This window comes from Pleurodeles waltl, chromosome 9, assembly GCF_031143425.1.
Source record: "Pleurodeles waltl isolate 20211129_DDA chromosome 9, aPleWal1.hap1.20221129, whole genome shotgun sequence".
Taxonomy (NCBI): Eukaryota; Metazoa; Chordata; class Amphibia; order Caudata; family Salamandridae; genus Pleurodeles; species Pleurodeles waltl.
In genome coordinates this window covers 709,203,375-709,229,481 of record NC_090448.1, presented here as the reverse complement: position 1 = coordinate 709,229,481, position 26,107 = coordinate 709,203,375, and the positions used below count along the sequence as shown (strand labels likewise).

At 42.3% G+C, this 26,107-nt stretch overlaps 1 protein-coding gene across 1 annotated transcript in view; it reads left to right on the top strand.

The window, feature by feature from the left end:
- The window catches only part of LOC138259871 (hypoxia-inducible factor 1-alpha-like), a 917,172-nt gene that overhangs the window by 587,820 nt on the left and 303,245 nt on the right, over positions 1-26,107 (top strand). Inside the window, exons 9-11 of the mRNA XM_069207820.1 lie at positions 3,723-3,928; positions 5,479-5,633; positions 19,145-19,261. Of these exons, the coding sequence (XP_069063921.1) occupies positions 3,723-3,928; positions 5,479-5,633; positions 19,145-19,261 (478 nt within the window). The remainder of the gene's footprint in view (positions 1-3,722; positions 3,929-5,478; positions 5,634-19,144; positions 19,262-26,107) is intronic.

Sequence of the window (26,107 nt, the reverse complement as noted above, 5' to 3'; positions counted from 1 at the left end):
ACACATAATGTTTAGATGTCTGCATCTGCATAAATTTTGGCTAGATCTTTTTTGGGAATTGAGCGAAAGATTGCATTTGCACCTTCTTCCTGAAGCCCAGATGGCCTTATTTGGCTATACATGGAGCTGACCATTCAGCAGCGACAATTGGCATTTAAAGTTATGTTAGTAGCTAGATCTCTGTTTTCAGTCAACTGGAAATCGGATAAAATCTAATGTCTGAATGGATCTCCAAAACGGATCGAGATTTTACTTGGGAAACATTATACGCAAAAAGACTGGGCTCCATAGTCTGATTTAGTAGAATATGGAGGAATTGGGAATGCTAGATTAATTAGGGGTTACGGTATTTTGCGTTCAGTGGTTTTTGTTTTTATTTTTTTTGGTTAATGCTCCTTCTTCAAGCGTTTAAGAGGGCCCATAAGATTACAATGAATTTCTACATTCAGATGATTATTTATTATTGCTGTAATCAAGTGTGCCATATAAGATGCTATTCTATTTTGTTATTGCTACATCGTTGCAAAAAAGAGAAATAAAAAAGAGGTTGTCAGAGACCATTGTATGAAAGTGTTTTATGACCTGATTGCTAGTGTTTAAAGGTATAGGTGGTATCTAACGAAGAATCTTATAAACTCCGACTTCCTGGGGTTCAAAATTTATTGGGTGCAAAAAATAGTCTGTGATCTGTTCAATTTCCCTTTAATAGGGAATACCATGCAAACATGTTAACATGATTAACTTGCAGTTCCTTACTACACCAAAATCTACATGTCTCTGTAAATACTGCACCTTTTTCCCCTGCTAAATGCCAGCAGCTGAAGCTTAACAGTTGGCATGACCTTTATTGCATCAAGCAATTACTGGGTGCAAAAGATAGTTCACCACTTATAACAGAATACAATGCGGCATGGTTTTCACAGTGCTAGGACAACTGTCCCCACCATGCTCCTTGACCTGTACTGTATAACAAACAGCTCTCGATTCTAGAAAAGCTTTAAAACTTACTTTTATGGTGATTTCCCTTTAATTGGGAATAACATGCAATTTTGGTCCTTACCGCATTAAACTTCGCATGTAAATATTGCTGCTTCCATGTACATATAGGTATGTTTACAGAAGAGTTTATGCCTGGTACTATAACTTTAGTGTCATATTTATATATGTATATGTATGCATGCATAGCACTACATACTTAGATGTGTGGGTATGTCTCTATACTTTTATGTGTTAATTTCAGTCACATGTTAAGAAAAATAAATCCCTTCAACCTTTGTCTAAACCCTTCCTCTCTCTGACCTATCCCAAACCTTTCTGACTCCTGCGACCTCCCAAACATTCTGTACAAACGTCCATCTCATTCTCATTCAGTTCACCCAACGAACAGCAACATGTCCACTACTCCGAATAACAACTCATAAATTATCCTTTTCTTATTCACCTCCATTATTCTATCCCTACTCAAAACACTACTAAAAGTTTTGAAACTTGTGAGCACACACTTAACCAACTTACCACAACTAATCAACAAGTTAAAAAGGAAGCACATATTACCAATGTACTAACTATGTAACTCTCAGTTTATGGTCCAGATTAGCATGCCACTTGCCACTAAGCGTTCATAAACCTAGTAAGCACTATATAAAGAAATTTTACAATTACAATCTCAGTACATACCACAACCTTTTCTCCTGTTTAATTCCAGCAGCTGAAGGTTAACAGGTGGTGTGATGTCTATTGCATTCAACAAATACCAGGTGCAAAACACATTACACCATTTAGAGGTGAGAAGGTGGCAGGTGCTAAGGCAGATATGTTAATTAGAAATGTTAATGAGTGTTTATGCATTTTAAACAATAAAAAAATGTAGAAATAAATAACGTAGAAAATTAATGTGCACGTTTGAAAATATGCCCACGGAGAGTGGTCACCAAGATTCACAAATTATATTAAAAAGTGATAAAAATATGTGAAATGTTGAAAATGCGCAATAATGATATAGTAATATATCATATTGAGATATATAACGTATGTTTTGCATTATATTGTAGAGCTAACTTAGCCGAAGTTGTGGCCTAGTTTTGCCAGGCCTCATGCAGAAGCTGAATAATAACATAAATTAGAGAAGCTAATGTGCTGAACTGATTATGAACTACTCGTTGTTTAATAGAGTCTGCTTAGTTAGAATTCTCTGTGATGAACTGACGGACAGGAGATGATGGAATCAGAATTGTATCAAGGACTGTGTAAAGCAGACGGGATGTACTTTCCCAGGACTCGAACAACAGAGACACTGACTGGAGAAGAAGTTGCAACATTTTCGATACCTGATAAGCCGGGTGATGAGAACATCGTAAAGTGAACCATTCGACACCTTGAGAACTGTGTAATATTAGAATTCATAGATTTGAAAAACTAAGGTTATTGGATAGAGTCATAACTGGTGATTAACTGACCAATTAGGAATTGGGGGATAGTCTGGGTGACTTTGATATAATGACGTGACAGAAGGGGAGAGTTCAGATGTTAGGGGGGAGATGTTGGAGGACCTTATTCCTAAATTGATGCAATATTGGGGGAGAAGAGATTAGAGATTCTGTCATTGAGCTCATGCTCTTGAGAGCCTGATGCGATGCTGATCGATTCATGACCTGAAGACGAAGACTGACTTTGTTGCTGATCCATACCGTGGATAGGTAGCCATGACAATGTGACCAAATTACCTTTTGTGCCTTTTCTTTCTGGGTACCAACTGCGCTTTTTTAATATAGTTTCTCCTAGTTAGATGTTTTTCCAAATTCATGTTCTAAACTGTTTTCGCATGAAGTTCCACATGCTAATGCTAATCTGGGTTAGGTAAAGTTCCTATTCTGAGACGTTGGCATATATAGTAACAAATTATTGACGGACTGATTTTCTGAACTCTGCTTCTGAAGTTGACATATTCAGCTTTGTTGGCTTATGCTGAAGTATTAGAATGTATTTTTTCTCAAGTTCTGATTAGATTATGGTATTGGTGGTCACTAATGAATTAATCTTGAGTTGATTGAATAAAGTTTGAATTAATTCCATGAATTAGTATTGTAACCAATAGTGAAATAAAATCGCTAAAACGTATATCGATTTGTGGTTATTCATGAAATGTTATCGTTATTAACAGCTGATTAATGATTTCCTTAATGATTATTGATTTGTGTATTGATTATTGATGACATTGGTTACTACATAGCTAGGATACTCCATGCGAGTCAAAAGGTTCATCAACCTATACGCGTCCCCTTGTAGGTTTACTTATTAAGGACCAGGCGCGCTAGCACAGGCTATTCAGAATGCTGGGACAACAACTGTCCACACAAGACCCATTGAACTGCGTTATATAATAAACAACTCTCAGTTCCAGAAAGGCCTTAAAACTCACCTGTTTTGCAGCTTTTTTGTGTTTCTCTTATTTTCTTTCTTTTTTGGTTCTTAGCGCCATGATAACCTTAGGTGACCATGCAGTGAAATAGCCAATGTATAAGTAAATAAATACATTAAATTAATTATACCATCTAAAGGCACTAAGCATGTTCCGAAAGTGAAAACTGGCAGTAAGTAATGTCTTGTAGATTTTGCTGTAGAGCTGCTGCTTCAGTTAAGTAACTTCTTTGTTATCCACAGAAACCTCGTACTTCTGTAGCTTACCTTCTCTTTAACCTTAATGTCCATGTCATCTACCATAGTGAACCAGTGGAGACAGATGTCATCTTCTCCCTTGAGCAGACCGAATGCTTCTTCAAACCATGGGACCTTCCCTCCTCAAAGGATAACTCACATGTCGACGAGAGTGAGTTGCTCTTCACAAAACTCAGAGAAAACCCAGAGGAACTGGCACAGTTAGCACCAACACCAGGCGACACCATCATCATGCTGGACTTTGCTATGTGCGGTAAGTCTCCAGAAATCTTGTGGCCCGTCAGCCTCGTGAGGAGGTCTAGAAAGAACATTCGTGCTTTTCTAGCCTATCCAAGCTTTTGTCAGTAACTCATATTTTACATCTGCCAAGTAAAGTTCATTCAGATTGGTATTTCAATTAAAAGCCCAAACTTGTGGTATATAACTCTACAGTGCACACATTAGCAGTGACTATGGCCCTCATTACAACCATGGCGGTCGGATGAGGCCGACCGCCAAGGTTGTACCGCCAGACGGCCGCCCATGCGGCCGGAAACCCGCCGCCCGCATTTGGACATCCCCGCCGGCCCAGCGGGGATGTCGGCGTAACATTGCAGCCGGCTCCTAATCGAGCCGGCGGCAATGTGGCGGTTCAGCGGGTGCAGCAGCACCTGTCGCGTTTTTCTCTGTCTGCCAGGCAGACAGTGAAGATAGCGACGGGGCTGTGCATGGGAGCCCCTGCACTGCCCATGCTAAGTGCATGGGCAGTGCAGTTGCCCCCAGGGGCCCGCGACTCCCCTTTCTGCCAGCCTTTCCATGGCGGTCTCTACCGCCATGGACAGGCTGGCGGGAAGGGGAGTCAAAATCCCCAGGGCAGTGCTGCAAGCAGCGCTGCCCTGGCGGATTCAAACCGCCGGGACAACCATGGCAGAAAACCGCCGGTCCCGGCGGTGTGACCGCGGCTCTACCACCGCAGTCAAAATATGGCGAATTGTACTGCCATCCTGTTGGCAGTACGATCAACACTTCAACCCTGGCAGTCTTTGACCGCCAAGGTTGTAATGAGGGCCTATGTTTCGTCTACTTGTTGGTGTTGTAGTTGGCTGTTATCTGCAGTACCTTAACATGCCCCTAGAAGAGAAGTAGACAGAACTTTATGTTGCATAGCAGTGAGAAGCCTTTATGGCATGTCATGACCAACAGTCCGGCTACTGAGGTCTTTGTGCAGTGTATGTGCGCTTTTAGCGCTGAAGGTAAAATGTATTGGCAATAAAAAGTGACATAGTGAAAGAGCAATTTGTCAGGCCCTGAACCTTGGTAACCCACACAACAGAGAACTGAAAGTAGGACTGTATGGCTGCATTGGCTTCAAGTAACTATATCCCTTGCTTTCATGAGGATCTTTGCCTGGGAAGGTTTTTAGTACTGCTCACCTGATGATGGAAATCTCTGCAGAGTGGTGTTTAGTGCAGCCAACCCCCTGGATGAATATATCTGAAGAACTATGGTTGACAAAGTCAGTCCCTGTATGAAAATTTCTGCAGGCACCACAGTTGCCACAACCCACCCACTGTTTGAAAATCCCTGGGACACCATGGTTAGCACATCCCTCTCTGTTAACGAACTGTAGGAACTGACTAGTGCAAATCTCCCTTTGTAGGAAAGTATTTTCCATAGTAGGCTGAGATAATAGTGTTTATGGAAGAGCTATTCATACTGGCAGCTCATGTTTCTGTGCTTCACACACACTTGACATTTTCACAGTACTTTTATTCTTCCATAATTAGTCGAATTGAGCCAATGATCATTGAACTTCCATTGCAGATTGGGACACAACAGATACACCTCAAGAGACTTCTCCTTATGAAGAAATGCTGTCTTCTGGATCATCAGACACATATGGTGTCCCAAAAAAAAGAGCCAGCACCAAGGCCGTCTCTCCTGCGTACCCAATGTTACAGTTGCTGCCCTGCCCTCGTGTAAGTAGTTTTACTGCAAATCAGACATCTAAAATCCCTGGGGTCAACATGGCCTCAGGGTACCCAGGTCTGTGACAAGCTGGATTAGGGCATCATTTAAGGAAGGCAGGATGGGAGAACTGCCAGAAAAACTGGCAATTGCGCTATGTTCATGTTTACCTCGCCTAATTTAAATGGCACAACTGCTGACTGACTGTTGATAGTCCAACCTTTGGTTTGCTGGCAGTCCATCGAAGGCAGTGGCTGGTTCTCTACAAGGTTGACGCCTTTCATGAATTGGCCGTATTTAGGGCAGTGCCCATTATGTATGCTTTCACTGCCCAGGTTGCCATGGGAGGCAAGGCAGGCACAGCTCGGGAAAACAAACAATGACACTATGCACCTATGCACCTAATGACACATTCCTCATGGGCCATTAGGAAACCCCCTCCCCATTAAGACTATTTTTGTAGTTTGGCTGACTTAAGATGGGCCTAGCCCGACATTCATCTTTGCCAAAAGTGGATCTGCCTAATAAGCTGTTGCATTTTCGGAAAAGAGATCACAACCCACACAAACATGGATCTCTCAATAAATCAGGCAGGCATGTTGAATGTAAATGTTTTCGGGTTCTCCAAGAAGATGAAGTGGCCATAGCCAATTTTATTTATTCTCTACAAGAAAACAATCACATTTAAGACAACTCAGTTGTTTAATAGTAGCCAAAACTACCTGGCTTACATAAAAAAACATAATATATCTTAACCAATGCTATAATGCCTAGTATCCCCACTGACCTTTGTTTATTTTATAGGTGAAATATAGAGCAAACCACAACTTGAGACAGGTTATCTGTCAGAGGCGGAAGTCTCATAAAACTTAATGAATCACCCGAAAATCCAAAATTGCGTAATCCATTAGTTAGATGACTGTTCAGACGTTGTCTACTGGCACTAGCGCCTACATCCGTGTTTGAAAGGATGTCGCCATTTAATCATACAGAAGTACATGAATGCACTACCTTCAATCATAATCCAAATAAGGGATGGCTGAACTGTGCTGGCTGCACAGCTGTTTGTTCCAGAAAAATATACTTTGACTGTAAAGAGCTGTACATGACCTAAGAGCAATATATCATGCAATAACAGATGAACGAGCCAGTACAGTTGTCATGTGAGACTATCAACCCTTTCTCTAGTAAGGGCACTGTTTCACTTGCAAGACCCATCATAGGCGCACAGTTTGTTTGTTATAACAATATCTTGGTTGGGGATCAGATGTGCTGCTAAAGAAATCACAAGTTATGCAAAAGGGGTCATAAACACTAGCCTCTATAATTCTCTGTTTCTACAATGCTTACACTGGTTGTCTCTTTTGGCAGACTAATGTTTATGTTATTCACCACAACTCATAAAGCTCTACACTGTGGTACTCAAATGACGGTGAAGCTAGAAGGTCCCTAGAAAATGTGGGGCTAATGGTCTCAATTCTGATGGTTTATTCATCTGCTTATTGTTCGGAACAAAGTTGATGCCTTCAGATATAGCTCTATTCCATTTTGATCTGGTAAGCACTGACTTATTGGTATTGTTTAAAAATGTTGTTGATTTCAAGAGGCATAGGACGAAAGGGAAAGGCTGTTTCATGGGGTAGGATGGACATTTTAGGTTAGCAACTTCAGGCTCAGCTGAGTATTGTGCTTAGGCCAACCAAGACATAATATTTAAATTATGGAGGCCAAGGAAAAAGAACAAAAAGAAGGCATTTTAGATGATTTTGTAGATGTGTTTAGATTCGTGTTAAAGAGTCGCCCACATAATTACATTTAAGGATACATAACAAAGTGTTTAGCATTCCTATTAGTGGTAACATTTTGAGAATTTTGTGTAATTAAATAGTAACAGAGTCAAGTGGTCCTTCGCTATGGGTAAGTCCAGTAATTGTTGTGGCAAAAATGATGAATTTAGGTTCTGAAACTATTTGTGCGGCATGAATGACAACATTTGTGTAGACAGATACACTTTATCCAAGATCACTGGTTTAGCTTACTTTTCCTTTACTCCCAATTTGAAGGGTGTGTACTAGCAAATTATTGTAAGCCTCGCATTTGACCTCTTTCATCATTCTGGAAAATGTATTCCAGTCATTTGTTTTGGCATCTGAATCATCCTTTTTCATATGGCAGTGCATGAACTTGCAACAGACAATGGGTTCTTGAATTCCAGGATATCTTTTTCTTCACAGTTAATTTAGAGGATCACAAATGAATTTTAAAATCAGTCTTTAATAGTCTCATGAAAGACCGAGTGATAAATGTGTATTTCCGAGAAATTATGTAGGCTTTTGGGACATGTCATTTTGAGTGAGGGTATCAAGACGGTTCCCAGACATGTCTGTGTCTTCAAGGATGCACCAAAGCCAAAAGACAAAGAAAGACCTGCTATCACTTCTAGGCCTTTGTGAATGTTAAGCAAAGTTTTCCAAGTTATTGCCATGCTGAATGAGCGACTGGACTCAGTTTAAAAAGGACCAACCTTTGAGGGCGCCTCTAAAAAGTTGGCTGGCTTGAGGATGTAGGGCCATTGTTGTTGCATGAAAACTGTAACTGTATATGACTGCCTTTCCTTGTTCTGTCACCAAATCTGTCTTCACCTCAGATTTCAAGAATGTGGTGCTACAAACCATCAGAGATATAGAGTGTACTCAGGCATTTAATTGATAACACTCAGTTTATAGGAAAAAGGATCCCAGATTTCATAGGCTTGATCTGTTTATTATCAAATGATAAAACAAAGTCAGTAGGCCTGACGTACCTACTGTGAAAAGCATGCATTAAAGACAATAGACTGGTAAGGTTGGATTGTTGAGGCACTACTAAAGCATGTTGGCTGGTACTTTGTTACATGGATACTGTGGAGATAGAAGATATGCACTACAATTATTCATATTACTCTCTCTTAGGAGAGATAGTATTTTGCATTGCCAACTGTAATTTTTATGGCGACAAGCCAATGGCAAAAGCTATGTGCCTCATTGTTTATTATCAACAGTATTGATAAAATCAGTAAACCTGACATATTGATTGTGAAAAGCATATATTAAGGTCAGTAGGCATGTAAGGGTGGATTGTTATTACTCTGAATTAAAGCACACAGATAACTTTTTGTTACATTGAGTCTCATAAATTAGCTAGTAGGCAATGGTTTGGTGTTGAGCAAGCATAAGTATAGCATGAGTATCTGTACTCAAGGAATCCTTGTTAAGGCCTGTTAAGAGAGCTACTATTTTACTTTGGCAACTGCAATTTTACAAGTGTATGTATTATGGTTGCCAGTTTATGTGCACATAAGTAGACAAGTATTGGGTAAAGTATACAGCCAATGTAAAAGGATAAAGGCTTCCTCAGTTTACGGGAAAAAGAATGCCAGATATCATGACTGTATGCTTGATGATTGCCTTGTAGGAAAATGTTTATGCCCAGTACAGCAGGTCTGAGTTGGTTTCGACAAAACACCAATAATAATAGCTTGATTGGTGTGCAAGGACATGTTATGCCATGGTCCCAAGATATACTCTGTTTATTTTGAAAGGTTACTACCAGGGCATTAACACCTTCTCTGTTAAGCCTATTTTTATGGCTACTAGGGGTAGTTCGTGCTTAGGCCCCCCTTACTTTTTTGTCCACATAAGCTATCCACGCCACGTTTGTGTCATTTATTTCCAACATCCCGGAGATTCTAACGGCACCCAGGGTTATTAATTCCCCTGGTAGTGACTGAGACATTAGCGAAAATACAGCTAGAATATGTTTTTGGGGGAAAAAATTATTGCAGAAGAAAACATCTGTTTTTTTCCTGCAAATGGCATCAATAAAGGGTTTGCAGTGCTAAAATCACCATCTTCCCAGCTTCCAGGACTAGGCAGGCTAGAAACAGAAAAACATTTTTTACAACACGGTTTTGGCATTTTACTGGGGCTTATCCCATTTTTACTATTTTTTGTGCTTTCAACCACCTTTCATTTTAGTGACAGAAATGGGTATGAAACCAATGATTGATCCCAAAATGCTATACATTTCTTAAAAGTAGACAAAATTCTGAATTCAGCAAGAGGTCATTTGTGTAGATCCTTCAAGGATTTGCTATGGAAGGTAACAGTTGAAATACAAAAAAAATGAAAATGAGTTATAAGAAACAGCCTTTTCTGTCTACATTTTCATCTGTAACTTTTTCTAGCCATGGCAGATTCTCAAAAGCAAAACTGGACCCTTCTGGTTGTGGAGATATATAGGGCTTTAGATTCACCAAAAACCCAAGGTACTCAGAGCCAATAAATGAGCTGCACCTTGCAATGGGCTTTCACTGTCTACCAGGTATTAGCAATTAATTTGTAAAATATAGAGAGTGAAAAATAGGTATCAAGTAAACCTATGTATTTCAGAAATGGGCACAAGATATGGAGTTTTGAAGCAGTGGTTATTCGCACATCTCTGAATTTGGGGATACCCATACTAACATGTGAAGTACAGGGCATTTCTTTCTTACACATTTTCTTACATTTGGAAGTTGCAAATGCAGAGAAATACCTTACTCATTGTGAAAGGTATGTGTTAAATACATATTTCTTTAAAGGGTGGGTTGTTGTTATACTCTGTGAAAGCCTGTATACAAGCATTTTGTTATATAAAATCTAGCATAATTCTATAGTAAGTAAGGGTTTTGGTGCCCCACCAGAACAAACCAGTGGGATAGACACTTTGCACTATTATAAACCTTACTACACTCTACTAGCAGGCATTTTTTATTGTTTTGAAAACTGTATTGTGTACATTATTTTTTACTGTATTATGGTAAACATGATGGTTACCTTTTGGGAAGGCTTATGAACCAACACAGTAAGCCTGAGCCACTTATGGTGACAAACCAACGATATAGGTTTTAGGCTTGATTGTTTATTATGAAAAGTTATGATAAAGTCAGTAGGCCTGACATATTGATTGTGAAAACCATATGTTAAAGTCAATGGGAATTTAAAGTCAGACTGTTATTACTCTGTATTAAAGCCTACAGATAAGTATTGTGGTAAATGGAATTGCAGTGATTGCCTTACTAGGCAAGCATCTTGGTGCTGGTTATGCCCTCTGACAAACTATGGGTACAGAAGATTTGTAGATTCAGAATCCTTGCTAGGCCCTCTTAGAGACAGTATTTTCCTTTGACAACTGAGTTTTTTATGTTTTTTAATTTTACTAAGGGAAACCTGATGGTTGCCTAGTGAGAAAGATTTTGCCCAGTACGAAGCCACAGTTGGTTATCGTGATAAGCTATTGATAGCAGCTACAGGTTTCATTGGTTCACTGGCAAAAAAAAGTTCTGTTGCCATAGATCTTATGTTTATTATGAAAAGTTACTGTAAAAGCATTAGACTTGACAAATTGATTGAGAAAAGCATATGTCAAAATCAAGAGGCATTTAGGGGTAGATTGTTATTTCTTTGTACTAAGGCCTACAGATGGGTATTTTGTTACACGCAATGTCAAATTACCCTTGCAGGGAATTAATTTGATTTAGATGCGGCCTTTGACAAACCCAAGGGGGAGAAGCTTTGCACTGTAACAATTCTTGCTAGGATCTTGTATGTCAAGATCTTTTGATTAAAAACAACATTAAATAATACATCCATCCATATATACAAAGGATATATTCACTTAGGTACAAACAGGGCCTTTGGGTACGCTCTGTTCTGCCATTGGTCTGTCATTTACACTCTGCTTCTATCCATGACCATGAACTGCATGGGGAAGGGGGTTGTACTGGTACAGTCTACATCAGTCATTGACTCATTTGCCCTGTGAATGATGGTTTTTTCCAATTAGGTGTGTACATCCACCTGAAACTGAGTGTGCTTTAGTATCAGGGCCGGTTGATCAGTCCTTTAGTTTTGAATTTTCTACTTTTATTGTTCCTGTTTCATTATTTTGCTTGTCCACTTTTTAGGTTTCACCTGCCCAGCGCTTGTGCTTGTGAAATCTATTGTATTTATCAGAAATCTTATAAGGGGCTTACATCCACCCCACTGTTTTCCTTGCTTTTCATTGGTTCCTGTGCTTGCCCCTACTTTTCCTCTGTTTCTATTGTCTGTTGCACTATTTCCTGCATTTATTAATGCTTGTTTTCTCTTATCAGTGTCCAGAGGCCAAATTACTCCTTTTTATCTGACAAACTGCTTTGTTACCTAAAGCTTACAGACTTTTGACAAACTTCTTTGTTATTGTGAGCAATCTCCAAATGATCTCTGAGCTGATGTGTGAATAGAGCACGACTGGAGATATTATTGCAGTCTCTTTGCCGTTCCTTGAATCAGACGGTGCTATTCTGGAGGCTGCTCTCTTCTTGTCGACAATAGTCAGCATTCTAGAGTTCTTTCTCTCCGGTGTGCACCTACTCTGGATGGCACTTCCTGTTTGTTCAGCCCTCCGTTTGGAATAAAGCGAATTCACTCATACGGCGACTGCTTGTTAATTTTAATTTGTGCTGGGATAATGTTGATAAACTATGCATGTTAATAAGATGCATCTTAAGTCTCACCCTTCTCTCATTAATTTTCGCCATAGGTAAGAAATTCTACAGTCTACTGCACCAATGTTTAACAGGAGGCAGCTCAATTGTTTTTAAATAAAGAAATTAAATTATATTTTTTGTCGCCCATAGCCACTTACGTGAAACAGTTCCAGAAGCCTCAATGCTAATTAAGTTTTAGAGTTTGAGTATTGACATGAAAAGACACTGGCTTGTCCATGGCAATCTCCTGTGATAACTTTCACCCCCCTTAGATGCTTACCTGCCTACCTCATTGAATATGCGTGAGATGAGGCATAAGAAACTTATTTACCTTTACCCGACCTGGAAAACTGTTTTTCACAAATTCTCCTTCAGCCATTCGCATTTGTTACCCAAATACGCACGTAAGAACTACCCTGATATTTAGCGTTTTCACTGGATTAGACCATAAAAATTCCTCCTCGGTAAGCATGATTGGTAAAGCATGCCCTTTACTCCTTTTCTTGCCGTCAAATTAAAGTAAGTTAATTGATTGCATATGAAGTAGCTCAAAAATATGCTTCAAAAGCATTTTTTGTGAATAGCGTTGGAATAATTTGGAGAAACTAAATAAACTCCTGTAAATTTATTAAAAGAGAACACAGAAATGCTGAAGTCTGAAACGGGATATAGGGGAAATAAGCACAGCCTCCTTCATTGATGTAACATTGCCTCGGCATTTTCCTTTTTTTTCTCTCATAAACAGCAGGATGTTTGCTTTCACTGTAGCTTTTCCTCATAATTGCACACCTCTGAGACTGTTTGGCCGTTGACGCCAGTTCGATTATCTCTGCAGAGTGAGAGTTCTCACGTATCTTCCCAGCAAATGGTTTATTGAAGTAACTTACTTTCAATTAAAATAATCACTGAGAGGTCATCTGTTCAAGGGCAATTTAGTTTAAGCATAGAATCCGTTGTGATATCATATAATGCTTGAGGAACCTCATCAATGCGCAGAGAATATAATTTTTGTCTGAAGGGAGAGTGTATGACTACACTTTGGGCATTACTTTCTTCTCTTACAGTTTCTGGAGAAACATAGCCTCTTGTATCGTTTAACTGTTATTCTTTGCATACATATGGGTTTAGGGCCCAAGCAGTGCGAAGCTCTCAAAATAAAATTGTTTTCAATTTTTGAAAACGCACACATACAGATGCTTACATAGCATTTATTGGTTAGGTAAAACATTCCTAAAAAATAAGAAGTTGATTGTATAGCCAGTTTTAGATCAGCTTTGCAGCACTTCTGAATACCAGTGCTACTCATCATGATGACAAATGCAAAAAGAACAGATGATGGGTGGAATGCTGAACAATGCATACATTCATGCTCAGTCACAAAGATTTGGGTTTAATCCATCGATTTTTTCCCCACCACGCCGCCCCAGTTTGAACCCAGCCATATGTAAATCAGTCTTGACGCTGTTCCCCATGGGAACAGTCCAGTTCAAACTGCCAAGCCAGGTCCTCCGTGGACAGGAAGCAAGCATCCTAGGGCCAGTTTCAGGGTATCACCCTTCATCAGCCAGGCTAGCTTGAACCCAGTGGCGCAGTGAGCACGGGACCCACGTCTGGGCATACCCTTCCCACTTGGGACGGCAAATGCAAAAAGAACAGATGATGAACGGAATGCTGAACAATTCAAACATTCACCCCAGTCACAAAGATCTGGGTTTAATCCATCGTTTTTTTGCTCACCATGCCACCCCAGTTTGGACCCAGCCCTATGCAAAATAGTCTTGACCCTGTTCCCCATGCGAACAGTCCAGCCTGAACTGTCAAGCCAGGTCCTGCCTGGACCGGAAACAAGCATCCTAGGACTGGTTTCAGGGTATCACCCTTCATCAGTCAGGCTCAATATGATGACAGCATTTAAAATAAAACCTTTATTTCCTGGTGGACCTGTCCTAAACACAGTTTTTGAGCTGCTGTGGGCTCGGCTGGATAGTGACTAGCACACGCTTCATGTTACTCCTCCTCAATCCACTTCCTCTCTCACTCATAACCTGCTTTCCCATTTGATGTCCGGCCTTACCTCACACACTCCTGGTTGCTCTCTTCTCCCCTACCCACATTTCCTCTTTTTATTTTTAACCTCCTCTCATAGCCCAGTTTTGCTGCAATGTGTTTGTAGCTGCACTAGCAAGTGACTCTTCTTACTTGCAGCTATACTGCCCAAAGAGTAGGTGCTGTGACAGAACATCCTCAACCTTTATTTGATCCATCGAAAACTCCACATTTCCATTCTTTTTCCCTACCCAGATTTCACTCTTTTCTTTTCTCTTTAATTTTACACTTGCCGCTGACCCTCCCTTTTTTTGTTAAATCCTTACTTATCTTCTTGCTTCCTTCCTCAGCCCCTCCTTCTCTTGTGCTTTCCTTTATTGATTTCCTCTTTATTTATCCCTTTCTCTCACCTCGTAACATAGTGCCTGGTTCTGTCCAGTCCAGCACTTCTGTTTCCCTTGTTATTTTTTGCTTGTCCCTTTATCCTATTTCTCTTCCCAGCACTACCTACTTCACAGGCACCTTTTTTAAAGAGAGTGACTTTTCTAGACCTATATGAAGCTACCTGAGGCGCTGAATCCTGTTAGTAAAGGATCCTTGTCCACTACCTCCTGGTGACTCCTCTGTCTGCTCCCCCAAGAGGCACAAACACCTTCAGCCTCTGGTCTTAGAATACCACATCAGACATTTCATGTGTGATGCGCTGCACTTCCTGGTGCGCTCTTATCTCACAGGCCTCAGTCGGTGCTGATTTGATGTTGTGGCCGATTTCTGTCACAGAGCAATTTAATAAAGCTGTAGGTTTTTAGTGTTATGACTTCGCTGGGCCCAGTTAGCATTTTATAGTTTAGATGCCTGGCAACAGTGCCACTTAAAGCTGTGAACAGTCTTCGTTTTGTGAAGATACCAGCACACACTGCCCCAAAGAGGGAGGGAATACTACAAATTTGTTTACTTCCAACTCTCAGAAGCCCAGCTCTGTGCTTGAGTTAGCATCACAAATGCACTCTGCAGGAATATAAGTCGGAGCAACGAATGCTGAAACCACGCATGCCTAAACAACGCAGTTGGAACGACGATTTTTCGTTGTAAAGGCATTCCTGGTAAAGGCATGCGTGGAACGGCATGCGTGGTTCCAGCATGCGACCCCCAACTGACCCCCCACCCCTAAAACAATTATACCCCAATCCCCACCCCACCCCTTAAAACAATTCTACCCCTTTCCCACTACCCCGACCCCCACCCCTAAACCTTAAACTACCCCTGCCCCTAAAAACTACCACAACCCTCCACCCCCTAAAAACGAAAAATACCCTGACCCCTCCACCCCGCCCCTAAATCTACTGCGACCCCCAACCTCCTCAAATGTAAACTACTGCGATCTGCAACCCTGCCCCTAAAAACTAAAAATACCTGACCCCCCCGCACCCGCCCCTAAAACCACCGGAACCCCCCCCCCTCTAAAACCTAAAAAAAAACCACCCACCCCACCCGCCCCTAAAACTACCACCAAAAACTTAAAATACCCACACCCCTGACCCTAAAACTACAGCCACCCCAAAAACCTAAACTACCCCAACCCCCCCACCTCAACCCTAAAAACTGAAAATACCCGACTCCCCAACCCTGCCCCTAAAACTACTGTGACCCCTCACCCCCAAAACCTAAACTACCCCAACCCCTCACCCTCGCCCCTAAAAACTAAAAGTACCCCGATCCCCCCACCCCTACCCTGCCCCTAAAACTACTGTGACCCCCACCCCTAAAACCTAAACTACCCAGACCCCCCACCCTCGCCCCTAAAACTACCGTGACCCCACCCCCTAAAACCTAAACTGCCCTGACCCCCCCACCCCGCCCCTAAAACTACCCCCAAACCCCACCCCACCCCTAAAAAACTAAAAGTACCCCGCCCCTAAAACTACCCCCAACCCTGCCCCAGCCCCATTTACCTGACTATCACGACCCCCACCCCTACAACTTAAATTAGCCCGAGCCCCCACCCCGCACCTAAATACTAAAAATACCCCAACCCCCACTCTTGCCCCTAAAACTACTGTGGCCCCCATCCCCTAAAACCTAAACTTCCCCGACCAATCACCCCCCCACCACTGCCCCTAAAAACTTAAAATACCCCAATCCCCACCCCGCCCCTAAAACTACCACAACCCTCCATTCCCCCCTAAAACCTAAACTACCCCCACCCCGCCCCTAAAAACTAAAAATACCCCACCCCTAAAACTACAGCAACCCCTCCACCCCTAAAACTACCCCAACCCCCTGATCCCCTGCCCGTAAAAACTAAAAATACCCGACCCCTCACCCTGACCCCTAAAACGGCCCCAGACCTACTTACCCCACTGCGTCCTTCCGAAGCCAACTCCCTTCTTCTGTGCCTTAACCATGCATGTGCGTTGTTCAGCATATGTGTGGTTAAGGCACAGAAGAACTAAGTCATGGTTAACGAAAGCGTTATTCCGCTTTCGTTGTTCACAACTACGTTTTTCCGGATTCGTGGTTTGGGATGTTTCCCCTCTGCAGCACTGCCAGACCAGTTATCAAGAAGCACTGTGCCCGACTATTGCCGCTATTGTTTCACTACCACTGTCCCAGCCATGCCATCCTTGATCTCGCAGCTTATACTTAAAGCAGCTGCTTGAGTAATTACGAACACATTCAACTTCTCAGATCCCATTCCATTACAGTTGTACTTTGAAATCACCATGTATCATGCATGTATGTTTAGGAATTTATTTAGCAGCAACATATCCGGGTAGCAACAAAGTGCTATACATTAATGGAGGCTCTTGAGAGCCAAAGCCAGATCATGCACATGAATTTGGCATTTGCATATTTTAAATGTACGGTACATTACTTTTCACATCAACATTAAAACTGCACTGTTTTTTCACTCATATAACTGTAGTGTCTTTAAAACACTGAAATTAACACATCCCACTACCTCAATTAGTACTCGCCATGCCTCTCCCATTCATCACAGTGTCGGCGAACTTTTATTTAAACAGATGTGAATAATCTTGGGGTGAATGGAATCTTCAGCTTTATTTCTCTTTCGAGCTGGAGAGGTATTTATCTAAATTGTAAATACACGCTTTACCCATTAATCATTCTACTTTGCCACCAGTTATTCTCAGGGGATGTATTTGCGCATGTGGGTGTTGTGTTTAAATAAAATCTTTCTACCATCAAAATTGATTCAGGAAACAAAGGAACTCGGGCGTATTTATTTATTCCGAAAACACGTACCTCAGCATCCTCCATGGGGTCTTTAGACAAAGGTGAGGTGTAGATATACAGAGAAACTGCTTAGGCTGGTGGTGGATAGAACTGCGCCCCTCATCCCACTTTCTTCCATAGTAATCTATGACCCTGAAGCCAGTGGTCGCCCTTTACTGGGAGCATCAGTGGTAGATCCTTCAGGTGGCCGATTTGTTTTGTTGCTAGCTGCCTGCACCTTATTCATAGATACTCTTTGGGTGATTCATATGTCTGGGACTGGTGGTTAGTTATCTTGCTGGAAACTCGTGATGTCTTAAATCATTGGTTTATGTGTTGTGTTTCCTTTTTTCTGGTTATGCATTGCGCGTTTTCTGAAATTATGCTCCCTTCAAGAACTTAACCTTGCTTGCTTCGGTGCACTGTAGTCCTACAAAGTTGGTAGTCCGCAAAGACATTTCTAATCACCTGAAAATGGACACATTCCAATTTTGTACTGAGCACTTGCAGTGTTGCAGAAGCAAATTCTGTTTCTTTTTAATACTCTTATAGGTCTTCAGATCTGATTCATATCACATTTTTGTATCAAAAAGAGCTATTGATAAACACATAGGTGAAACCTAATGCATTTGTCAATGCTTTTTATTGCATTGTTTCTTATAGGTTTCCAGTGAGTGCTGACGATTTGCTTGCTCGCCGCTCATTTCTTCTGATTATTGCAACATAATCATTAACTTACATCTTAAAGTAATCAGTCAGACATATTGGATATTTGCAGAGCTGTGTAATTTTCGAAGTTTTAGTTCAAAGAAAACAATTTTTAGTAAATGTTGCCTGTGGGGTTAGGGTCAAACAGTTGAAGCAAGCCAGACAGAGGGCCTTTCCACATCCAAAATGCCTCGTTGCTGCTTTATCCAATTGTTCACTATCCGTGCAAACGCTAAAAAATATCAGAAAAAGAAAGATTCTTGGGGACCACAATGTTTAGGGTGATAATCTTCAACGAAGAGTATAGACAGACTCACGTTGACTTGTAGAATAAATGCGGAATCTCTAGTGCAAAAATAAATACTCTAATATGCAGCCAGAGGTTGGTTGAAAATTCGCATTGCACGCAAGTTAAGTCTCCTTCTAACAACTGTAGTTCTGTATTTGTGATCACATGTAATAAACTCAACAGGGCAATATATAAACTGGTACACATGACTCCATATCTGCTATCGACTGTTCGTTTTCGGGGTGGCAAAATAGTTCATAGTACCAATAACGTATTTATTCAGTTTGTTTTTAAAGCAGCAGTTATTATTCTTCTCTGTGACCTGCCTTCCACATATTCTGCTTTCTTTCTGAACGTATGAATAAACTGTAATATGTTAGTAGAGTACAGTATTGTAGCTATCACTAATCGTTGTTGATGAGTATTGTGCCAATATTATGTTTGTCAGTTTATTATTGCACTTGACAAGCGATGTCATAATTGAATTGTAAAAAAGAAATCAGAACAAGGTTTTAATACATATATTGTAGGCTTCTATTTATTATTTTGTAATATTGCAGTGAAATACAAGTACAAATAGACATCACTACCCCAATAGCATGATCAATAATCTGTAACAACATTTAGCAGTAGAGTACAAACCTTGTACATAAGCTCTCTACTCTGGCCTAATTACCACCTTGTCTTTCCAGGGTGCTGAAGCTACTGATAAACACTGTTACCCACAGGGGAAACAAGAGCTTCCAGTGGACTATATCCAGAAACACTATGCTGTTCCAGTTGAGCTGCAGAACTGTTTTACTTCGCAGGTGAGGAGTGTGACAGGGGTCTTGAGAAGTAATTGTTGAAGGATATAAGCGAGGAACCAAACAAATTTAGTGGTCTTCCACCAAACGTTTTGCATGCTTGTTTCATACTTTTGTTGCATTGTTTTGTTGGCCTTAGGACTAAAGTGCATATGCTTCTCTCCTAAACGTGGTACACTGATGCATACACAATTGGCATATTTAATTTACTTGTAGGTCTCTTGTAAATTGGTACACCATATACCCAGGGCCTGTAAATTAAATGCTACTAGTGGGCCTGCAGTACTGATTGTGCCACTCACTTAGATAGCCCTTTAAAGATGTCTCAGGTCTGCCACTGCCATTTAAAACCCCTTTCCAAGCTGTAAACTTCACTTTTATTACATATAAGTCACCCCTAAAGGAGACCCAGGGAAGCCCATAGGGCAGGGTATCATGTAACTAGCAGGCAGGACATGTACTTTTAAGTTTTACTTGACTTTGTATTGAAAAACTCCCAAAGTCGCTTTTCACTACTGTGAGGCCTACTCTTCTCATAGGTCAGCTTTGGGAATTCCTTAATATACTTTTAAGATGTAATTCCTGATTAGAAAAGGAGTAGCAACATCATGTTTCATATCATTGGAACAGGCCTTTTTACTGATAAAGGTCAGATTTTACATTACTATTTTCATTTTCAATTCAGAGGAACTTTATTGCGGCTACAGGAGCCATAAAAGCGCAAGCAGTAATAAATACAAATAAATACACAAAATAATAATTATATCAATAAATATAATGATAAAAATGGAATGAAACAAAAATAAAATAGAATAAAATTCACTCGCACAGTACGATGGGACAGTCTTGTTAGAATCATTATACAGATAAGAATTTCCCTCTAACAAGCCAGCTAGCTCCGAGGAATTTGGCGACGGCAATCACTAGCGTTGGCCTAGTGTCTGATCTGAGGATTCGCAGGGCTAGTTCAGAGCTGCGGACTCCCAGTAGTCTGCATGCCGGGGCCAGCCATTTCCTGCGGGAGGCGGTGTACGCGGGGCAGGCAAAAAGGACGTGAGGGAGATTCTCGACGGGGGCTTGGCAGGCTGGGCAGGAGGTTGATTCGTTGTGTGACCAGCTGCTGGTGAAAAATCTTAATGGGAGTGTTCCAGTGCGGAGCTGAAAGTACAGTTTCCTTTCCCTTGGGACCGTGATTAAGTTCGAAAAAGCCTCATACTTGCATGACTCTTTTAAGTTGGCAAAGTCACAAGATAGTGTAGCGTGAAGTGCGGCCCTTGTATCTTCGTGATTTGCCATTTGCCAATATAGTTTCTTTAGTTCGCTTTTCGAGGGGAAGACGGATGTAGTTGGTGATTTCCAGAGATCACCGAGCCCGAGTGAGTACAGTGACCCCTTGATGTATCGTAGCCAGGGGATTCTGTGAAGATGGTCGGCTTTTAAAATGACTTGCAGAGCTTTAGTAAAGGTATCGAGCTCTGGAGTGGTCCAGAGACGCCGTCAGTACAGCAAAGGATGCAGGCAGGCTTTATGACCAATGCGTTTGATGCCGAGATCCTTAAAAAGGGGGAACAGTGGGGTGCTTGGCGGAAGGGACACAAGGTTTCTCAGGAAGTTGTTTTCAGCAACGGTTATGTCTTGGATTTTGGCGTAGCCCCATAGTTCAGCCCCGTAAAGCGCTGAGGTTACGGCCTGGGCTTCGTATATCTGTATTGCTGGGAGAATTGGTTTTGTGTGTGAGAGGTGAAAGTTTTTAAATAGTACCTCTGTTGTTTGTTTTAGTTTTAAGGCTTGCTTTCCTATGTGTGATTTCCAAGACATGTTGTCAGTAAATGTTATGCCCAGGTAGCTGAAAATGCCCACCTTCTCAAGTGTGGAGCCCTCTAGTGTAAACTTCCCTCTGAAAGATCTATGGGGATTAAGGGTCATTAGTTTTGTTTTAGAGGCATTGATTTCAAGTCCCTGCGTTGAGCAGAATTTCTCAAAACACGCGAGGAGTTTCCTTAGTCCGCTAGGGGTCTTGGATATCAGAAGGGTGTCATCAGCAAAGAGTAAGACTGGGATTTTTTGTGTGCCAAGTGAAGGTGCGTCAGCCTGCACTCTGAGGAGGGAGGGGACGATTTCATTGATATACAGAGAAAAGAGGATCGGGGCAAGGACGCACCCTTGCTGCACACCCCTAGATACGTGGATTCTGTCAGTTAGTTGCCCCTTGTTGCCCCACCTGACTCGTGCGTAGTTGTCCTTGTGGAGTCGTATCAATATAGCTAGGATATGTTCCGGGATTCCCATCCGAGAGAGAGTGTCCCATAGTTTGTTGGGAGGTACTAGGTCAAAAGCAGACTTCAGGTCCACAAAAGCTACATAGAGGCTGCCTTTACCAATGAGCACTGTTTTCCAGTATAAAAGTAGGAACCTGAGGGCTTGATCAGTAGTGGATATTTTCTTCCGGAAACCGGCTTGTAGGGGACTAAGGATATTATGTTCAGTCATCCAGTCTTCGATCTTTCCTAGGAGGCAGTGGCAGAAGACTTTTTGCATACAGTCAATTAAACTAATAGGTCTATAGTTGCAAGGGAGTGATCTGTCGCCCTTTTTAAAGATTGGAATAACAATAGCCGCTTTCCAGGACTCGGGGATTGGCGCCCCAGATGCTATTGCGTTCGCTATGATGGTGAGGTATCTTGACCAGGATGCTAAGTCGGTTGAGAACAGGTCTGCTGGGACACAATCCGATCCAGGGGCCCTGCTGCGTTTTAGGGTGCTTAGGGAATAGGTTATGTCACTTTGGGAGAACAACTGGGGTACTGCAGTGGTGGGTGCTAATGAGGTGTTTAGGTGGGGGCCCATGCGAACAGGAATGGGGCTATCATGGTCAAGGGAGTACAGGCTGCTAAAATGGTCTATCCAGTCTTTCGGGGCAATATTGGTTGTGATGTCCAAACCACTGGTTTCTGGGCCTCGCGCTGCCAGGGACCAGAACAGGCTATAGTTCCTCTCGCGCACAGCGTCACTAAGTGCTGTCCACCATTTATCATCTTGGTCACGCTTGGCTTTGCGTATGGCTGACTTGTAGGACTTCCTAGCTATGCGGATGGCGGTGGCATCCTTGGACTTAATAGCTTGGATTAAGCGCTTGTTTAGGGACCGACACATCTTATTGAACCAGCGGTGCCTACCTATGGGTCGCTTGCCGTCATGGGCTGTGGGAACTGAGAAGTGGGCTGCGATATCCCTGAAGCATGAGGTGTGGATTAAGCTTATATCCTTGTAGGGGATTGCGGGACCCGCCTCTAGGATTATTAGTGTGGACTTTAGGGCGTTATTAGCTGCGTTGATGAGTGCGGGCTGAGCCGCATCCTTGTCCCACTTTAGGTGTCGTTTGTTGTTAACCAGGCTAATACCCTCTGGTGCAACTGCTGGGGAGTTAATCGTGGGCGGGAGATTAACTAAAGCTAATGTGTGAGCAGAGAGAGGGTTATGATCACTTTCAGTTCTTTCAACAATCGTCATATCAATGACTAGAGGCCATAATCTTATGTCGAATGGACAATAGTCAATTCTGCTGGTGTGATTGGTTTTGTTGAATGTGTGATGACCTTTGGCGTCTGATTTGGTTCTGCCATTTAACGCCCTGAGCCCGAATTCCATGGTCAGTGATTGACTTGGACAGCGACCTGCGACCATCTCTTGATGGGTGGGATGGACAGGGCGGGGATAGACCATGCTTGATCCTCCTCGTTTGTGGACCTCAGATCATCCCAGTCAAGGGGTTCGAAGGTGACATTGAAGTCCCCTGCCACAATGGTTTTATGATGGCGGGGATAGTTTTGCAAAAGGGCTGCCAGGGCGCAAAGGGTTTTGGAGACTTGACCCCTCGGGTGTAGATATTAAAAATGTTCACCACAGTGTCAGGCCCAAATGATAAACGAAGGCCTAACAGGTCGGGAGAATCAGTGGGTAGCTGCGAAATATGGCAGCTAAGTGATGTTCTAATCCGAATGGTCAGCCCCCTGAAGGCCTGCCTCCCGTACTGGCCTCAGCGGGAATGTGGAAGTTTGAATAGCCTGTTCGAAAAAGTGGGTCGATTGACCATGTCTCTTGGAAAAGACATATGTCATGTTCATCAATAAAGGAGGAGAAGGATGGAAGAGGGAGAATAGATTTCAAACCTGCCATGTTCTATGAGACAAGTCCTACCCCAGCAAGTGGTTGAGCTATCCCGTCTAATTGCCTGGTGTTTGCATGGTTGGCTGCCAGAGGTTGATTTGGCTGGTGTGGTTGAGTGGGAAGAAGTGGGTCAATACCAATGTTTTCCAGTGAGACCTGAGGTGATTGGTGATGTTCCTCTATTGGAACTGACCTGGTCCTGGTGCGGGAGGTGCTTGCAGGGCTAGCCATCAGTTCTTGATTTGATGGACAATACTCCCGCAAGATGAAAGATGCATCATTGTCATGTTTGCACAGTAGAGTGACAGTGGTCTTAGTGGAAGTGTCATGGATAGGGGAGAGAATGCATGGACAGACAATGGCAGGGCTTAAGGCAGACCTGGGGGTAATAGATGTTAGATGGTTGCGTGGTTTATCAGCATAGATTTTAGATGAAGCTGTAAGTCAATCATTTTCGCCAAGGATAGATACATTTTTTATTGCTATTTTAGAAATGCCCTTTTAGAAAGTGGGCATTACCCTGCTCTCACAGTCTCCAAAACACGTCTGGGGTCGATGGGAGCTACACTTTGTTTGTTCCCTTTAGACAGCCTCAAAATCAGGATGGTTAGGTGTGTATGAGTACTCATCTGCATTCTGGTGGCTCTTCCTGGGCAGGAAGGGAGGAGGGGGGCTGACACCTACACCTAAATAGGCAGTGCCTGTTTCCACACAAAAGGCTGATTGCCCCCTACTGATAGTCTGGAGCCAGGGCTAGGACGAAATGACCTCTGTGCATTTTAAAGACCCTTCTTTGAAGTCACCTCCACTTCAAAGGCACATTTGGATATCAGAACTGAGTCTCTGACTATACCAAATCAGTACACTACTTCACCAGTGAAGAATTCTGCCAGGAGTAAGGACTGCTGTGCTACCAGGACTGCCACTCTGCTCGACTGCTTCCCAAGAAGGACTGCTCTCTGCTTTGATGAGTTATCCTGTTAATCTCTGCGCTGTTGAGGAAGGACTGGACACCCCTCATCTGAACCCAGAGTGACTCCAAGGCCTTGTTGGCTTGCCTGTGTTCTCCTGCAGTCTTAGGGACATCAAAGACTGACTGCAGCCTGCAATCAGCACCTGGACTGCCTGCTGCAAGCCCTGCTCTGCCAAATGGTGCCAATCCAGTCCTGTGGAAGTGACCATCTGTGCTGCAACCCAAGGAAACCAACGCATTGACAACATTGCACCAATTGGAACTGACAGGTTTCCTCTCAACACCAACTTATCACTGCTGCTCCCCAAGCCGCGTAACCCACATTGCTGACTAAACAACGCATATGTCAGGAATCCCCAAAGTGCCTCCTGCGTTATCTGTCAGCATCCCCAGGGATTAGGGTTAAATAATATCTCTGTTCTTGGTTAAACCTTCATGTTTCTAAGTAAACATAATGTGCTGTGTTACACAATTGGTTTTATCAACGCTTGTTTTACCAACGCTTGTTTGCTAATGTGAGCAGGTGTAGACATGTGCTTCTAATTGGGTGTGGTGTAGACACATGTCCTTCTAATTGGGTGTGGTGACTCATCCACATGTGGATATTCAACTGCTTTCCTGGTAAATAGCAGAGTGAAGCATGCCTCCCTGCTTGGCTTTGTTTTGCTTCCTGATCTCAGCATCTGATTTGGCAATCCAGCCCCTGCTGTCATCCTCATATTCAGGACTTTTGAGGCAATTCTTTACTTCATTCCTATACCAGGTGACACCAAGCATTCCTCCAGCACTCTGGAAAAGACTGCAGCTAAGTGACTAGTATTCTCCAGGGAGTTTGTTCTTTGAGCCGCGCTTTCCTAGAACAGCTGGTGTATTTCAGACCTCGTATTTTGGCAGAGTGTTTATCTTGAAGAGACAAATGCATTTCTGAACATTCTACATTATCATTACTTGCCTAAATGTGCTTCAGGAAATCTGCTTGAGCTCAAATACTACAAAAAGTGACAGTGCAATTTTAAAAGAGCATTTACGTGACTTTTCTTTCTCTAATAGCATAACTTTTGGATTTGAATTGTGTCATTCATGCCTGTGTTTCAGGTTTGAGGAATTTGCTTTTGAAGGGTTTTTCACACACACAATGAAACCAAACCAAACTGTGCCACTCTAACTTTCTAAACCCAGAGTGAACATTTGTATTTCTTGGATTGTCTTTGTTCCTTTTAGTTTAACCCTATGCATGCAGGAAAGTTAAACGTGATATAATGAATACCCTTGTTTGTCTTTCTTGTGCATGATAAGTGCAATCACAGTTCTAATTCTAGTGTGCAACAGTGAATCTATGTGAAGCCAGCCCTAGTGTTGCAGTACTTATTGTTATGGTACTCAGTTTGGGTTTTTGGTAATGCAGTGTTAGTAATTGTGCCAGCAGTTATTATTATCCAAGAAAAGTACTGGAGCATCCCGATGTTCTTCTGCCGCTCCTGTGCCCATATCAGAAAGAGAGATTCAGTATCAAGGACGTTGAGTGCACTAACTCTACTAGCACTCTTTCAACAAAGACCTGCCCCCGAAGATACAGGGTGCCTGGCTGGACCGGCAAGACGTGGCAGTGTTTTGTCTCTTTCTTTTTCACTCCCCCTTTCTTTTTGGGACACCTGCCGGGGTTTCTGTGTCCACCAGGAAGTGCCGAGAGGTGTTCCAGGAGGTCGGGG